The 17,923-nt window shown below is 36.7% G+C and overlaps 1 protein-coding gene and 1 pseudogene across 3 annotated transcripts in view; one reads left to right on the top strand and one right to left on the bottom strand.

Moving 5' to 3' along the window:
• Window positions 1–173: 173 nt before the first annotated feature.
• On the bottom strand, window positions 174–14,959 carry LOC105547302 (annotated as a pseudogene). The gene is made up of 3 exons (XR_001007207.1): window positions 14,355–14,959; window positions 3,811–3,817; window positions 174–188 (listed from the first exon to the last, which is right to left on the bottom strand). The product of XR_001007207.1 is annotated as a 60S ribosomal protein L17 pseudogene (transcript).
• The window catches only part of ZDHHC21 (zinc finger, DHHC-type containing 21), a 67,361-nt gene continuing 52,461 nt past the window's right edge, over window positions 3,024–17,923 (top strand). Inside the window, exons 1-5 of one of the 2 annotated variants that reach the window (XM_011990852.1) lie at window positions 3,024–3,073; window positions 9,055–9,184; window positions 11,770–11,936; window positions 15,501–15,699; window positions 16,909–17,007. In XM_011990852.1, coding sequence (XP_011846242.1) covers window positions 15,546–15,699; window positions 16,909–17,007 — 253 coding nt within the window. In that variant the 5' untranslated portion in view covers window positions 3,024–3,073; window positions 9,055–9,184; window positions 11,770–11,936; window positions 15,501–15,545. The remainder of the gene's footprint in view (window positions 3,074–9,054; window positions 9,185–11,769; window positions 11,937–15,500; window positions 15,700–16,908; window positions 17,008–17,923) is intronic. The other variant, XM_011990851.1, reaches the window with a different exon arrangement.

The raw sequence follows: 17,923 nt of genomic DNA, 5'->3' as shown, positions 1-17,923 counted from the left end.
CCCGCCGCTCCTCCGCGCCGGGCCGCCCTCACCTGTCCCTGCACGCCCCCTGCACCTGCTCTGCTTGGAACCCCGGGGCTTCTCGGTGCCTCCCCGCCCCAGGCCTGGCCTTTCTCAGAGCGTCTTCTGCTAGAGATGCAGCCACCTGCTAAGTGCCCGTCCCTCAAACTGGCGGTGGGGGGTTCCTGCTGTAGTCGAGATGGTGTTGGCGAGTTATTTATTTATTTTTTAAAAATCTATATCCTGAGTTTCTCGCTTGTAAACTACAGTTTCTGTCTCCGCACCCCCGTCTGGAGACCTACACTGGGATCCCTGGTTTCTCTGTGCTATTCCAGAGCTATTCATTCATTCCAGACTTCTGGTGTGAAGCTGCAGGGAGGACAAACAGTTTGCTCCTTTATTGACCTTCTCACTCCTCTTCTCTCGATCCAAAGAGGTTTTCGGGAAAATGGCTTACGGATGGCAGCAGTTTGCACTTGTTACTGTTCACTATAGTAGGTCGCTGGATTGTAACTGCAGAGTCCATTTAAGTTATGGTCTTTTTCAAGCTGTATGTGGGTCACATTTTAAGATCCCTTGAGAGTCAGGGTGGTTGTCTGTATTATCAGGCTGAGAGGACATGACCAATTATTACTTTAAAATATTGCAATATAGCATACCCTGAAAGTACAAGAGAAAAAAAAATCAAGGTCATTGTGGGCGGGTCATAAATTATATTGTAAAGTTACAGTCCAAAGACGACCAACGATAATTAAGTGCAATTTAAAAAGATGTGTTAAATAGGTCCTCAGCCTACTGTGCTAATATGTGCACTTTTAAAAATTCACTGCCTTCCTTGTGGTAAGAATGATATATTTTTTTTTTTTTTTGAGACGGAGTCTCGCTCTGTCCCCCAGGCTGGAGTGCAGTGGCGCGATCTCGGCTCACTGCAAGCTCCGCCTCCTGGGTTTACGCCATTCTCCTGCCTCAGCCTCCCGAGTAGCTGGAACTACAGGCGCCCGCCACCTCGCCCGGCTAGTTTTTTGTATTTTTTTTAGTAGAGACGGGGTTTCACCGCGTTAACCAGGATGGTCTCGATCTCCTGACCTTGTGATCCGCCCGCCTCGGCCTCCCAAAGTGCTGGGATTACAGGCTTGAGCCACCGCGCCCGGCCAAGAATGATATTAATAACAGTCACCATTTGATGACTACTTAGTATGTGCCATTCCTGGATTAAAAGGCTTTTGGTGTAATATTAAATTCTTCCAATTCTTTAGATGTTACTTATTTTAAAGATAAAATTCAGAGAGATGCTCTATTTTTCCTTAGTTGTGCCATCTCTTAAAAGCAAAAAGATGTTTGAAGAATTGAGATGAGAAATCAATTGGAAAGAAAACCAAATGAGATTTGGTGTCATGAAAAGAAAAACTAGATTCTAGTCCCATTTCTGTCACTATCCAGCTGTGGGGTCATGGGTAGGGCAATGACCCATGTTATTTTCTGTATATCATCATAAATTCTTTAAGGCTTATTTTAGCTTTTCCATGCTTACTTGGAAAATGTTATGTTTTTAAATAATATAAGACCCTTTAACGTGTTGAAGGTACATTGAAAACATATACGATGTATTAGTAAAATTATATCTAAATACAAGTTAAAATGTATAGTTCCATAATTGTTTTGGTGTAGTACTCTTCCATAATTCATCATTTTCGATGGAAACAATTCTGTTAGATCCTTTCACACTGTTGAGATTTCTGTTAACATACTTGGGAAGCTGTAGTTGGAATAAATGAAATAGAACATCATTTAAAGAAAATAATGAGGACTGTGTCACTTTTGCCTATGAGGTGCTTAAATCTAAGCGTTTAAAAATGCAGACACATAATCAGCTTAACAGGAAGTTCTGAGATAAGAATCAATGAATCATAACATTTGTACTTCTTATTTGTCTACTGCCTCATTTCTTTAATTCGTAATGACTGATTCAGAACCTATGGAAAAGCACATGAATAAAATAATAGTTTTATAAAATGTGACCCACATATAGCTTGAAAAAGACCATAACTTAAATAGCCTCTGCAGTTACAATCCAGGGACTTGTTATAGTGAATAGTAACAAATGCAAGCTGCTGCCATCCGTAAGCCATTTTCCCGAAAACCTCTTTGGATGGAGAGGAAAAGAGTGAGAAGGTCAATAAAGGAGCAAACTGTTTGTCCTCCTGCTAGTCTTATTATATAGTGGTTTAGTGAAGAAACTGCTTGAGAAGTTGAGTAATGTCTCCATGGAGCTGTTTTTCTGGAATTGTAATTGAATGTGACTCAATGAAAACTTTTTTAGCATAGGCGGTGACACAGTGGCAGTATCAGTACTACCAGGCAAAATGGGGAAGGCAAAGGAAAGGCTGCTTTTATTGCCAAGAGCTTGTTCCCTAAATGCAGTTTTATTTTATTTTAAGGAATGTAACCTTTTATGTTGTTTTAGTAAAACATGAGGGCTCAGATTCAACTTTTCACATACATTAGTTATAATAGGCAATTTAGCATCTAGTAGAATAATCAGTGCTTAAATAACTTTTATTAAAGTTTAAAATACAGGTGAAATTGTTAAAACAGTTTTTATTGTTGAAAGTGATTTGTTAAGAATTCTTGATAAGTCAGGCTAGTTTAAAAAGCACATTTTCTTAGACATGTGAATCATCACTGCTCATTGATAGCTCCCTGAACAAAAATACCCTAGTATGATGGTAGTTTGTTTGTTTCGCTCTTTAGATCTAACCTGGGTAAAATTGTGGCATTTTTGAAGTTTGCCTTCTGCCTTTCAAGCTGCTTTTTCCTCTGTGCTATTTCTCTCAGGGTAGATTCACCTTCTTCTCCATTTCAGAGATTCTCTTAACCTATGTGTTGCTCCTTCTACAAAAGGGCAGGTTGGGTAAAAGAGGTATTTTACCATTCACTGATGAATTTTTTAAAATTCTAATGTAAAATGCTCGAGTGTGATATCAACCAGGCTTCTGATTTTAAGCTTTTTATCTGTAATTACAGAATGAAGAACTTTTTCACTTACTGCAGGATTTTCAGCTTCAGCAAGCAGGTGAGGAGAGATTTTTCTTATGGTGTTAGTGTTCTTAAATCATGCCTGCTTTGGTAAAGCCTGGTGTGAAGGAAATCTAATTTAGTCTCCTACCCCCCACCCCACCCAATCTCTCTTGGTGCAGTGGGTACTAAAAGGTAAGTAGCAGGCTTCCCCTTCCTTCTTGGAAGAACATACTTGATTCATATCCAGGAAAAGCCTGGGCCTCTTCATTTCTGACTTTTACTGTATCTGACGGTTTTTCCTTATGCTGATTTTGGAACAAAAGTTATCTGTTTTTCATCCCCGTCCCTATCCTGCAATTAATCTTGCCCTTTCAGTCCCTTTTCCCACTCCTATCTCCCTAAATGAAAACTCCCACAGAGACATTTTGTACTGACTGAAACAACATTTGGTGGTCTTTAATTCATATCGCCCCACACCTCCCAAGCTATTTTTACTTTTTGTTAGAAGATTCTAATGAAGTGAGCTTGAGCTGGGGAGAATGGAGACCGAGGCTGCAGTGAGCTCTGATTGCAGCACTCCAGTCTGGACAACATAGTGAGACCCTGTCTCAGACAAACACACATAAAAAACAGTGCCCCAGTTACCTACTTTCTCTAAAGTTAAAGCAAGTTAATGCAAGTAGGGAAAAATAAAGGTAAATGCCTGTATTAGCAGTACTAATACTACTAGTACTAGTACTGCTAGTACAGGATAGTGTTAACAGTATTAATAATACTTCAGTGTAGTACTACTAATACAGTCATTTGTATTTATTTTTTACTCATGAGACTGGTAAACACAAAAGCAAATTTATGAGAAGAGCAACAGCTTATGCTCAGTTTTGCCCAGAATGTAATTTAAAAACTTAGTCTACAGAGTCGAGTCTTGAAACTATTGATGGTGCATGCACGTATGTTATGCTTTGACACTTTGTCCACCCACATTTTTACAGTCTTCCTGGAAAACTCAGCAATTGATTCAGAATCCCTGCTTGCATTGTACTTTCTTTATTAGCTTCTGAAATCAAGTACTGATTTTCTTTCACACTTTATTTCTTTGCTCACCAGTCCTGCTTTTACTTGAAAGTGATTTACTTTAGGGGCTTTAATTCAGTCATTCTATTTTTTTTTTTAGATGGGGTCTTGCTCTGCTGCCCAGGCCGTAGTGCAGTGGGGCAATCTCGGCTCACTGCAAGCTCCTCCTCCCAGGTTCACACAATTCTTCTGCCTCAGCCTCCTGAGTAGCTGGGACTACAGGCGCCCACTACCACACCTGGCTAATTTTTGTATTTTTAGTAGAGACAGAGTTTCACCGTGTTAGCCAGGATAGTCTCGATCTCCTGACCTCGTGATCTGCCCACCTCGACCTTCTAAAGTGCTGGAATTACAGGCGTGAGCCACCGTGCCCGGCCTAGTTCAGTCATTCTATTTTAGATCAAATCTCTATTTTTGTTTTCTGCTTAAAGAACCTCCCCCCCAGCCAACATGTAGAAATACAGCTTCAGCTAGTGTAATACTAGCTGAAGGGCTCTCATATTTGAAGTTTTTTTTAACTTGTTCAGACTTTAGAAAAGTAGATAACGGGGCATATTTTGTTGTTCTTGTGCTTGTTTTGTTTTTTGTTTGAGACAGAGTCTCACTGTTGCCCAGGCTGAAGTGCAGTGTAGTCAGAGCTCACTGCAACCTTGGTCTCCATCTCCCTGGCTTAAGCGATCCTCCCACTTCAGCCTCCCAATAAACTGGGACTACAGACGAGTGCCCCCACACCCGGCTGGTTTTCTGTTTGTTCGTTTTTTGTTGTTGTTGTTGTTGTTGTTGTTGTTTTTGAGACAGAGTCTTGCTCTGTCTCCCAGGCTAGAGTGCAGTGGGGCAATCTCAGTTCGCTGCAAGCTCTGCCTCCTGGGTTCAAGTCTCAGCCTACTGAGTAGCTGGAATTACAGGTACCTGCCATCACATCTGGCTGATTTTTGTATTTTTAGTAGAGATGGGGTTTCACCGTGTTGGCCAGGTTGGTCTTGAACTCCTGACCTCAGGTAATCCACCCGCCTCGGCCTCCCAAAGTGCTGGGATTACAGGGATGAGCCACTGCTGTTTGTTTTTTAACTAGAGACTAGGTCCGGCTATGTTGCCCAGGCTGCTCTGGATCTCCTTAGCTCAAGCAATCCTACCCAACTCACCTCCCAAGTGTTATGATTACAGGCAAGAGCAGGCCCTGGGGTATTGTTAAACCGTTTCATTACTTTTAATGATGGGGACCCAGAAACATTGTTTCATTCTGGAGTTTGTAAAACTAGAAGTAAAACTTATCTTTCACTTTCCCTTCCTCTCCTCTCTCCTTCACTCCCCTGTAAAGTTAGCATTTTGGAGGTGCTGCTTTGCCAGGCAATTTCTCTTTTAAGCGTGACAGCAACTGTGTAAGTTGACATTTTTATCTCCATTTTACAGATGGTCAAACTGAAGCTTGAAAATAAACTGAAGCTTGGAAAGTGAATAAGAGACTGTGTCATAATTTCTCTTTTAACATCTGTAGAAGATTAATTTTTTAATCTGTTGATAATCAACTGAATATCTATGTGATATTTAAAAAATTGAATTCCTAATTGCCAGGGAGAGCGTGATTTTTATAGAGAATTATTTAACTGCCTACACTTGACCAGTTTTCAGAGTAGAATGATATTAGAAGTCAAAAAGTTTTACAAATATGTTTTTAGCTGTAACTGTGCTTTCTAAATTCATTGTTGGCTGTAATTAATAAGTTTAAAATTTCATATATTCATCTAATAAGCATTTTCTCTTGGCACTGTGGGAAAAAAAATTTGGTGTGTTTGAAAACTTAGCTTGTAAATTGTTGATTGTATTCTTTCAGGCATAGCAATATCAAAAATATTTAATGACATATAGTTTTGAAACTTTGGAATTGTTTTGTTATTCCGATTTTTTGGATGTTTAGGCCCAACATTACTTTTGTTTGTTTGTTTTGTTTTTGAGACAGGGCCTTGCTCTTGCACCCAGACTGGAATGCAGTGGCACGATGATCTCTGCTCACTGCAGCTTCCGCCTCCTGGGTTCAAGCTTCTAGTGATTCTCATGCCTCAGGCTCCCGAGTAGCTGGGATTACAGGCGGGCGCCACTATGCCTGGCTAGTTTTTGTATTTTTGGTAGAGACAGAGTTTCACCATGTTGGCCAGGCCAGTCTCAAACTCCTGACCTCAGATGATCTGCCCACCTTGGCCTCCCAAAGTGCTGGGGTTACAGGCATGAACCACTGTGCCTGGCCCAGCATTACTTTTATTACCACATAGATGAGATTTGATTTCTAGCGGTGGTGGTGTTTATCTATTACTGAAATACGAATCTCATTTCAGAGTCTGCAGTGTAGCTCTGATAACTATAAATGTAAAGTAGGATTTTTCTTGATTTTAAGCCAGTGAGTGACTGGGATTTGACTCATGGGTGATTGACGTGTGCTATAACCTACTAACGTTACTGACAGAAACTACTGTTTTGCTGAAACATTAGGAAGCCACTCTCAAGTCACAGACTTAGCAGCATTATTGTTTTTGGCCATGTTTCAAAAACGTTTTGTTGTACCGCATTTAATTCTGTTTGAGTTTTTTCCTGAAAGAGTTCATTTATTTGCCATTGGGGTAGCAGCTCTTTAACTTTTTTATTTTTTTGAGATGAAGTCTCGCCCTGTTGCCCAGGCTGGAGTGCAGTGGTGCAATCTCTGCTCACTGCAACCTCTGCCTCTTGGGTTCAAGCGATTCTCGTGTCTTAACGTTATAAGTAGTTGTGATTACAGGCACACACCACCATGCCCAGCTTATTTTTGTATTTTTGGTGAAGACAGGGTTTTGCCGTGTTTGCCAGACTGATCTTGAACTCCTGACCTCAAATGATCCTCCCACCTCAGCCTCCCGAAGTGCTGGGATTACAGGCATGAGCCACTGTACCCAGTCTTTAACTTTGTAATTCTGTGTTTAGTCTCTAAAAAGCAAAGGTGCAGCCAAGGAGCCCACTTTAGATTAGCTTAAAAAGTTAAGAGTAGAAACAAAGTTCATTTGACAATCTAACAATTATGGACCATAGAGAAGTTGACCTTGGGAGGAAATACAAGTTCCCTGCCCCCCACAAATATATAAAGGCAAAAGAAATGTAATGGTAATAATTTTGGTGTGTTTTTTACATTCTCAGTATTTAATAGTTTGCTATTGCTGTGATAACCAGCACACTTAACACACTTGTAACTTGTCCTTTGTTTCCTGTCTTGGAGAATGGTTCCACCCTTCACCTAGATCCTAATGTGAAACTTGGGAGCCATCCTAGTCTGCCCTTTGCTCCCAATTGATCTCTAAGCCCTATCAGTTTTATTTATTTAAGTTCTCCCAGATCTGCCCTTTTTCAGTATACCTCCTGTCTTAGGTGTCACTACCCCACCCACTCACACACACACACACACACACACACACACAATTCCCCTTATCAGTTACCATTTTTGGGGTGCTTACCCCATGTGCCCTTATCATTTCTTGCCGGGTTAACAGTTGCATGTAGTCAATCTCAGTGCTTTATCAGTCCACCAAAATTCAGCCCTCAGATTGTGTCTGTTCTTCCGAAAATGCAAATTTGATCATGGCGTTTTACTGCCTAAAATCCCTTAGTGGTTTTCCACTGTGTTCAAGGTGAAATCCAAACTCATTGGCATGGTTTAACAGTGTTTTTCAATCTGAGGATCTACCTGTGGGTCATGAAATCGGTTTAGTAGGCTGTGACCAGTATTATACATTTTTATTAAAGTAAAATAAATAGGTTGCAGTGGTACCCAACTGTAGTGCCAGCGGCCCAGGAGGCTGAGGCAGGAGGATTGCTTGAGCCCAGTGTGCTATGATCGCACCTGGGAATAGCCACCGCGCTCCAGCGTGGGCAACATAGTCAGACCCAGTCTAAAAAAAAAAAAAAAAGAAAGAATAGCAATATCAGCGTGTGTCATATGTAGTAAGGGTAAATATCACTTCATTAAACTTTTTTAGTTATTCATATATATCTGTGTGTACTAGTAATGTTATAAAATTTATTAGAGTTGGTTGTGGTCAAAAGGATGAACGTCTTACCCCATTCTATATGCAGTGATTCTTGTTATTTCAGTTTACTCAGATTTCTTTTGCCTGCTTTTATGCCTTTGCTTTTTCTGTTCTCTTGGTCTGAAGAGTCTCCATTCTTCATCTAGCAAACTCACAGGGTTTGTTGTCTTCAGGAATCTTTTCCTGATGGCTATGTACCGTAAGAAATAAATTTTGTAATATGACCTATGAACCAATATCCTTAACATATGAGGTAGCAGTCTTGTCCCCTTGCCCTCTTTCTTAACTTGTCTTACTGGTCTTGTCTGTTTGCTAGTCTGCCTCCGTTGAAGATAGAGTCTTTCTTTTTCATCTATACCCTGTGTTAAAGTGTAGTATGTATAGTAGTTAAATGTTGATTGAGTTAATAAAATAGTGCATCAGTATATGTTATATACAGCACTTTACAGTATATATTTTTAAGCCTGAATTGTAGAAACTGACTTATGTTTGACTCTCTTAATGGTTTCATTACATGAGGATTAACTGTCTTAAAACATTTTAAATTAAAACTTCCATTTTAAGCTGTTTATCTTTGTTTATGAATTGTGATTATGTACTTCTAGCAGAATCTATTGTTATTTTGTGACTTGTGGCCAAGGAAGTGTGTAATGGAGCCCAAATACTGAACATACAATGCTTATTTGATTTTATGGGAAGTGGGTGATTTTAAAAGAGAGACTCTTATGTATAATGGTAACCGAATGCAAATTGTGAGGGGATGGGTGGGATATGAAAGCTCAGAATCAAATGGAGTTGAATTTTTTTGTTCTTATTTCTAAATTTAAGACATTTGTAATTGGCATTTTGACAGACTATTTAGTTGCTTATCGTTTTTATCTTTGTGAGAAATCATTGTTTCTTAAACCATTAATAGGTCCTCATGGAAAACTGTTCTTGAAGAGAGATCCATTTGGTGGGATATAATTAAAAAAAATGAATCAAAAGAAAATCTCTAAATGCTGGTGCCAGAAAAATTACAGCACACCTCAGTGAATTTGCAAGTGGTAAGTTTGCTTTTGATTTTACATGGTAATATATTTTTGAATTATGTGCCATAGTATCCTTGGAGTCTTATGCTTAGATGCACTTAATTGTCAGTTAGCAAATGTAGTTACTTTATGTTTATTTAAAAGTTTTTATACTAAGTTTTAACCAAATCTGTTTTCTTAAATAAGACTTTTTCCGTAGAGAAAAATAATCTGTAAAGAATAAGTTTGGGAAACATCTTATCGTAAGTGTTACATGGCTTTACAGCAAATCCTTCCGTGCTTCATTTTTAAAAATAATTTTTAAAGCATTTATTATAAGGATAATATATAGTGACAAAGAGGCCTAAATTAAACATTTTGTTTGTAAGTTTAGTATCTCTTAGGTTATCTTTATTTTTAAGTTAATTGAAAAGAATTTAAAAGTACATGGCTGTTGATAAACTTAGAAGAACATGTAAATATTTGAAAGCCTTCCTTCTCACTACTCCTTTCTCAGCCCATTGAGAGCAGTTTGGTTGGTCTGTTTTCTTGCAGTCTTTTTTTCCTGCCCTTGTGCAGAAATTACTTATGCACATACACACATATTTTTTCTAACAAAAATGTTATATAAACTGTTCTATAATTTGCTTCCCCCAACACTTAATTTTGAAAAATTTCCAACAGAAGCATTGAATTTTATTGTGTAATGTCTGAATACCTATCACTTAGATTCCTAACTAACATTTTAACAAATTTCAGCATGTTCATGTATCTTTTATCCATTTTGTTATTAATTTGGGGGAATCATTTCAAAGTAAATTGCAGACATCAGTATGCTTTCCCTCTACATAATTCAGTATACATATTGTTAATTAGGGCTCAGTATTGGTTTACAGTTTTTTAAAGGTAAATTTACATACCTGACACGCAACAATCTTAAGTGTACTTTTGCTGAGTTTTGGCAAATTCATACATCTTTGTAACTCAGACTCCATTATCAATAGAAACATACTTATTAGCACCACAGAGAGTTCCCTCATGCCTGTTTCTGGTCTGTCTCTATCCCTGTCTCTTTCCAGAAAGCCAGTTAAAGTCTCTTCCCTCTCCACTCCTAACGGATTTTGTCTATGTCACTTGTTTTATTCACTCAGCAGTATGTAGTGGGTAGTTATAGGCAGATCTAAATCTGCCTTCTTTTCTGCCTTAAAAAAAAATTGCAATAGCTTGGAAATAGTTTACACTATGGGTGTATTAGAATTTATTTGATCATTCCCTTTTCTCTACATGGACATTTAGATTGTGCCATGCTTTCGTGATTACGGAAAGTGCTATATCCTTGTACATCCTCGTATATGTATATACGGTCTCAGGAGTACTTTTGTAGGTAATAGTAAAAATAAAACTGCTGGGTAAAAGGGTTTTACTTTTTGATACATACTGCCAAATTGCCCTCCCAAGATGATTGTATCAGTTTACATGCCCACCAGTAATGTATGAGAGTGTCCTTTTTTTCTGTGCCCTCTTAACATTGGATATCATCTTTCTAAAAGTTTTTCAGTACAATACATGAAAAATGTACCTTGTTATTTATTTCACATTTTCCTAATCAGTAATGATTAGCCATTGGATTTCTTTCCCTTTGTGAATTGCTTCTTTATATATTTACATTGTATGCCTCTTGTCAGTCATGTGTTGTATTTTTTCCAGGAATGCTTTGTCTTTTAACTTTGCTTTTCATGTGTTTTGGGCTTCAGATGTGTTCATTTTTATCTGGTCAGACATGGCTGATGGGTCTTCATTGTGAAGGCCTTCCTTCTTCCAGGAATATAAAGCCACTTGCTACTCTAATACTTTTCCTTTTAATGAAATTTAGAAGAAAAAGATAAATCATTGTGAACTGAAGTGCCAGGAAAAATTTCAAATGGAGAATGAGATTCAAATTGGCCTTGAAGTCTGAGTTGAATTTGGATGGAGTAAGCAGAATGGTAGGGACGTTTCAGATAGGAGGAATGACTAATGGAATATCGTCGAACAGTGGTAACAAGACCCCTTAGGCTGAGGTGAAGAGTCATATAAAACTGTAAGCATAGACATATGTGTTTGGATATATTTCTTGGTAATTATTTTGGCTAATCTTTATGATTTTCTAAAATCTGCATCTTGATGTTATAGTTTTCTGTCCATTAATAGTTTTGTCATTTTCATAGTGACTTGAGTATTCTTCCTGAGGAGAATATGTGGTGAAATAAAGTTGCCTGAAAAGGCAAAAAATGGTAGTATTCCACTGGAATAAGTTGAACATTATAAATATTTACTCCGTCTGGTTTATTAGAGTGAAGTTATAATTGTTTTTAAAGTTTGTGCTGTAGTAATTTACATCATTTAGTCCCTGTAGTCGACTATAGTTACCAGATAGCATTCTTAAAAAAAGTTGAAGTACCAGTATATCCACTAGTTACTTAATCAGAGTTTTGAGTTATGAGCTCACCATTTAATATACAAATTAGTATGTTGGAATCTCCTGCTAATGAAAGTATTTTATGAATGCTGTCCTTAAGACCAAGTAACAGCATTGTGTTCAGTTTGGTCGTTGCTCAGGATGTGTAATAGTTCCTCTTCAGCCATAAGCCACGCCTGGTAAATATTAATTGAGTGGAGAGATGATCTTGCACCTCTTCCAGTTACGCATTTGTGGTTTGTCATCTGATTTGGAGCACTTGGAAGATCACTGTTTTGTGTTCTGCAACCCAATTGAGAGGATTTTGTGGAGCTAAGTTTTACCAGTCAGGTATTTTAAAAAATATATTCAACATCTTATTTGTTTGTTGTTATATTTTTCTATCCTGTGCTCACTTTTCCTTAGGGATACTTGCTCTTTTAGAGATTGTCATCTATTTGTGTTTACATCCAGGAAAAATGGATATATTTTAAACTCTACTTTTCACTTTGTAATTTTTTTTTTGTTGTGAGAGATCTCTTCTAGTGATAAAGAAAAATTTGTTGTTCTCTAGTGGAGGAGAATAAAAATGGAGTTCAAAAATGAATATTTGATAATTTTGCCACTTGTTTTGCTGGCTCATGTACTTTTCTGTTTCTAAAGTTAATAAATTTAGAAATAAGTAATGAAGTTACTCTCATATATACTTAATGAAATTCATGTTCTGTTTTTAGTCTTGAATAGAACTGAAACGTTAGTAATAATATTGAACATGTTGAAAAAGCACTTGTCATTTCTTTTAGCACTTGATAGTTGGCAAGGCTAAAAAATTAACATTGTCTTGAATGTTTCTCTTTTTGACTGTGTAGATAGCTTACCATTTGTATTTGAGATTCCTTTATTAAAATGATTCTTAGCAAATTAAATAGCATGCTTTATCCTGACTTTCATTTTAATGATACCAATCTGTCTTTTGATTTTTAAATTAAAAGATAAGTAAATGAAACTTTTATTAGTTTAGTGGCCTAGGCACTATTTCTATTTTAGAATTCATACACAAGTTAGAATATATCTGATGTAAACCATTGAGTGGTATTGCATTTGGGTTCTTTTTTTTTTTTTTTTTTTTTCCTGCTGCCCCAATATTTGCAGGATCTGGGGATGAGAAAACGGGGGTATTCTTTTAAAATTAAGTATTCCTTAGTGTCTTTTTCGTTGTTTCAGTAGCTTTATAGCTTGAAGAACATTGGCAAGGCCTCTAAGGGATGGTACCCTGAGGCTTTTCAATTGATTATGAATTGTTCTTAGAATGAAGTGGACTGGGATATAGGCTGAAAATCTGGGAGTCACCCTTGACACTTTCCCCTGTAACACCTAATATCTAATCAACCAGAAAGTCAGACTGGTTTGATTCTAACAATTGCTCCTTTCTGCAAACCTAATTTTGGCTTTTGCCTTCTCTTAGCCTAATGGATCTCTGTCTTTAATTTTATCATTCACACCAGAGCTTCAGTAATTTATTCACAGTACACATTTCATCATGTTAATCCCCTGCTTCAATAGCTTTCTATTGCCAAAGAATTCAGTCTTAGCATTCTAACATGGCATCTTTATGGCCTTCATGATATAGGCCCGTATTTCTTAGCACTCACTCTCCACAGAAAGCTTTATGATTTGTGATGGCAGGTTGTAATACCTCCCACAGTTTCTACTCTTGCTCCTGCTATTCCTTCTGTTTGCAGTATTGTTGTCACTTTTCATTGCTTAGATAACTTTTACTAACCTTCTAAGACTGAATTCAGGTTTCATCTCTTACAGGAAGACTTAGTTTATCTAGTCCCATCTTCTGTGCCCCTATTAACATTTTGTCCGCAAATCTGGAACTTACCATATTGAGCCTTTTGTCTGATTCTTTTTCCCATTAGACTGTTTTAAGCAAAGACCATGTCTTCTTCATCATTGTATCTGCAGTGTTTAGCAAGTAATGGGTGTGTAGTGGAGGCTCAGTGAATATTTGTTGAACTAAGTAAGTTCAACTCATTGTGGTAACACTGAAGTATTTGTGAAGCTTATGGGTCAGTGGTTCGTAGACACCAGTCAGCTGTTATCAGACTCTTGCAGAGCATTTTACAACATTTTATTGCTTTTTGAGCTTTATGAAGAATTATGATTCAGTAAATGTAGAATGGGGTCTGGGGATATGTATTTTTAAAAAGCTCCCCAGGTGTTTCTGGTTTTCTTACAGGATAGAGAACCATTGTCCTAGTTTATTATTATACCATTACATTTTATGTAAAAGGTGCCCTCTAGACTTTATGCAACAATTTATTATTTCAGCCTTGGAAGTTATATCTACCAAAGTATGGATGTATTTTAAGTCACTTTTTTGGTACTATATATATATATATATATATATATATATAGAAGTATCTTAACTCCTTAAGTGTCTCATTGAGAGATCTGTTAGCATATTGTTAACACTCAACTAAGAAAAGCCTCATTTAAACAGGAGCCTTCTTGAATTGATCATGATGAGATTTGCTGGGCTCCATTCTATGAATTTTAGTATTTTTGGCAATTTGTAATTTTCACTTTTTGTCATTTTTCAAAATCCTTAAAAAATGTTTTATTGTAGTTTAAAATTAAACTAAAGTGCACAGTTCTGAAGTATACAGCTCAGTGAATGTTTACATATGTATATACCCATAAAGTACCACCCAGGTCAAGATATGGAACATTTTCTTTTTTTTTTTTTCCTTTTAATTACATTTATTTTAATGCTGAATTTACTCCCGTGCCATAAATTTTTGTTTCTTCAGTTTCTTCTGGGATATCTTTTTCTTCTGGGCAACTTCCTCTTCTGGTTTAGGAACAATCTGTTCCTTTTCAGTAAGGATCATCTCAATGTGGCAGGGAGAGCTCATGTATGGGTTAATGCGACCATGAGCTCTGTAGGTTCGTCGGCGCATCTTAGGTGCTTTGTTCACTTGGATATGCTCGATGACCAGAGAATCTACATCTAAACCCTTAAGTTCAGCATTACTCTCTGCATTTTTAAGCATGTGCAGCAAAAATTCAGCACTCTTCTTGGGCCACCGACCTTGTGTCCAGCCCCACTGCTTGGCCTGGGCATACCTGCCAACTCCACCATTGTAACGTCGGAATGGTACGCACTGTTTCTGTAAAGTGACATCTTTCAGATACTTCGTGGCTTTTCGAATATGCATACCCTTGATGGCCTGGGCAGTTTCACGCGTGTTCTTAAAGTGAACACGAAGATTGGAACCTCTTGATTTGCATGATTTTGTGGGGTTCTCCGGGTCAAGTGAATAGCGAACCATTTTCACAGATTACCTCAGGCCGCTTAGGGAAAGAGAAAGCAAGATATGGAACATTTTCAAACCCCTCAAAGGTTCTCTCATGTTCCTGTTCAGTTAACATACACCCGGTCACCACAAGATAACCACCATTTTGACTTGTGTGACCATCAGTCTTCTGATTAAAGCTACTAAAAATTTTTGTACGTAATCTTTTGGTGGACATGTGTATTCATTTCTTTTGGGTTTACACGGGAAGTTCAACTCATTGTGGTAAGGACTGGGTTAAGGACAAACTTGTGTTTTAAATTCAGTAGATGATTCCAATTTATAGCTGTGATGGCAGTTCATAATGAAACATTGAAATTATTTGAAGCTTGGTAAAATTTGAATATCCTGAAACTTCTGTTTGTTTTCCCAAGTATTTATTGTAAAAATATATATACAAAGAAGTATCAATAAATATGTCAACTATAGAAAGAAAATATCAAATATGCAAAGAAAACTCACTGTTATTTTATAGAAGTTTTGCCAGAAATACAGTTTTTAGTCAAATTTTTCTATGTAAGTAATTGTTTTCTTTGTGCCTTCTCCTTAGGATCATCCTTCCTTGTGGGTTAGCAGGCAGTTATAAGACTGCAAAATGGGTCTCCGGATTCACTTTGTTGTTGACCCACATGGTTGGTGCTGCATGGGTTTGATTGTCTTTGTTTGGTTATACAATTTTGTTTTAATTCCCAAAATTGTCCTCTTTCCTCACTATGAAGAAGGACATATTCCAGGCATATTAATAATAAGTAAGTTTCTTGATCTTTATTTTCTTGTATAATTATTTTTCTCACCGTAAACGTTTTTGGAGTGTAGTGTCACTGTGTTAACTTTCCTTTTAATATATTTAGTATTTTAGCAGTGCTGTCAATATTCAGTTTTTTACTTATTTATGAACTTGCAGAAATAATGGCCTGTATAGATTTGCAGTTAGATAAAAGTGATATCTCCATTTTTAACTGCAAAGTACATAAAGACCATTTTGTTAAAAATAGAAAACTGACACAGTAGTGATAACTTGCATGTCTATCTGTATTTTCAATATTGCTGTTTTGTACCTAATTACAAATGTAGTCGTTTTAAGAATAGAGATAATATATGTTACTGAGAAGAAAGAATTTCATAAGAAAAGTATTGGTTACGAGGTTGATTATAGTAACACTTTGAACTTCTGGATAGTTATTAGTCAATTAGTGATGGCTTGCTTATGATTAAAATAAATTGAAATAATATATTTTGCACGTACATGGCATTTACAGTTTTCATGCCCATTACCTCATTCTGACCTCACACGAACCATGGGAAATGTTATATATATGACAAAACTGAACAGTAGTATGCAGTCAGTCCTGGATTGAGCACTCAGACTGTTCCTTTTACATGTACAGTGTTTTTTTTAATCCCCCCAACAGAATTCCTCTATTCTAACTAATTTAAAAATGTAGAATTATGGTGGCCAAATCTATTTTCCCTTCCTATTTTTGTTTTCTGGTTATTAATTTTAAAATGAAAACGTTTCTAAGTCTTAGTTCTCAAATTAATTGTTTTAAGATCCATCAAAAGGGACAGTTGAACTTCACTAATTCAGAGTAATATTGAAGATACCCAGTAAATACAAAAGTTTACTTGTTGGTATTTTGATCCTTTCTAATATAAAACATGTAGTAATTAAAAGTAAGCCTATTCATTTATGCCATTATTAATAGGAAGTCCCTGTTAAGGGATCTGATTTATAAGAAGTTTGAGTTATTATCATGTAAAATAATAATTAAAATTAGTACTATTTAAGATAGTCCTCCTGACAGTATTATTTGGTGAGTTAAATTATTTTTTAATCTTTTGAAAATTTTTCTGCTGATGGTGTTTATTAAAATATACATTTTAAACTTTAATTATGATTGTTGATAAAATGTTTTGAAGGATAAGTAACTAATTTCTTTAATTTATTTATTTTAAAGTATTCTATGGCATTGCCATATTCTGTCTGGTTGCCTTAGTGAGGGCCTCAATAACTGATCCAGGAAGACTCCCTGAGAACCCCAAGATCCCACATGGAGGTATGGTACTCTGGATTTATCAGTTTTGCTGATGCCAGAATTACTGTCTTTATTTACATATTTTATTGCCTTTAATATGTGTTGGTTATGTATGTCATCCAACACTGCTTTGAAGTCTTTGCTTGTATGTGTCTTTTCCAAACTTCTCTACTTAAAATTGCAACCCTACTCCCCCGGCACCCCTGCAATTTCACCACACCCCATCTCTTGGCTTCCTTTTCAGTTTACTTGTTTGTTTGTCTTCCACCTCCCATTCTAGATCTCCATAAGCTCTGTGAGAGTATAGATTTTTTGTTTTTGTTGTCTTCATTTACTCGCTGCTGTATCCCTCATATCCAGAAGAGTCTCTATCATTTAAGATGCTCAGTACATAGTCGTTGAATGATACATAATTATCTGAGAAGTTATATTTTAATTTTATAAAGGAGTTTTCTTGATGGTGCCACTTACGTTATGTTATAAATACAATATTGCTTAGAATAAATACTTGTAATATTAAGAATACTATTGTCTGTTTTTCCAAGTTCTAACAATTCAGTGAAAAATGGCAAGCATTTATTCTAGTTTCAGTCGAAGGTGATTTTTGATTACTCTATTGCAAAATAGCCATTCAGATCTCAAAAATGAATTAAAAATGTATTGCTTGTTTTATTACATACTGGGTATATATTGTATAGCCTTATTTATTTTCATTCCTGAGGCTCACTCTTTGATTGTTTGCTATATAAGCTTTGAGAACTCTCTGAACTTCTAGTAAGAAATTTATATGCCTGTGTAGTACATTGCAAAGCAAAATACTTTTTATAGTAATTTAGTAGTTTCCAACTTGCTGCACATTAGAATCCACCTGGGGAACTTCAAAAAATCTCAATGTCCAGGTCACACCCCATTTAGTTTAATCAGAATGTCTGGAGCA

The sequence above is a fragment of the Mandrillus leucophaeus genome, unplaced genomic scaffold (genome assembly GCF_000951045.1).
Source record: "Mandrillus leucophaeus isolate KB7577 unplaced genomic scaffold, Mleu.le_1.0 Scaffold384, whole genome shotgun sequence".
In the NCBI taxonomy this organism is placed as follows: domain Eukaryota; kingdom Metazoa; phylum Chordata; class Mammalia; order Primates; family Cercopithecidae; genus Mandrillus; species Mandrillus leucophaeus.
The sequence above is the reverse complement of the archived record's forward strand: the minus strand, read 5'-3'. Positions and strand labels throughout refer to the sequence as shown.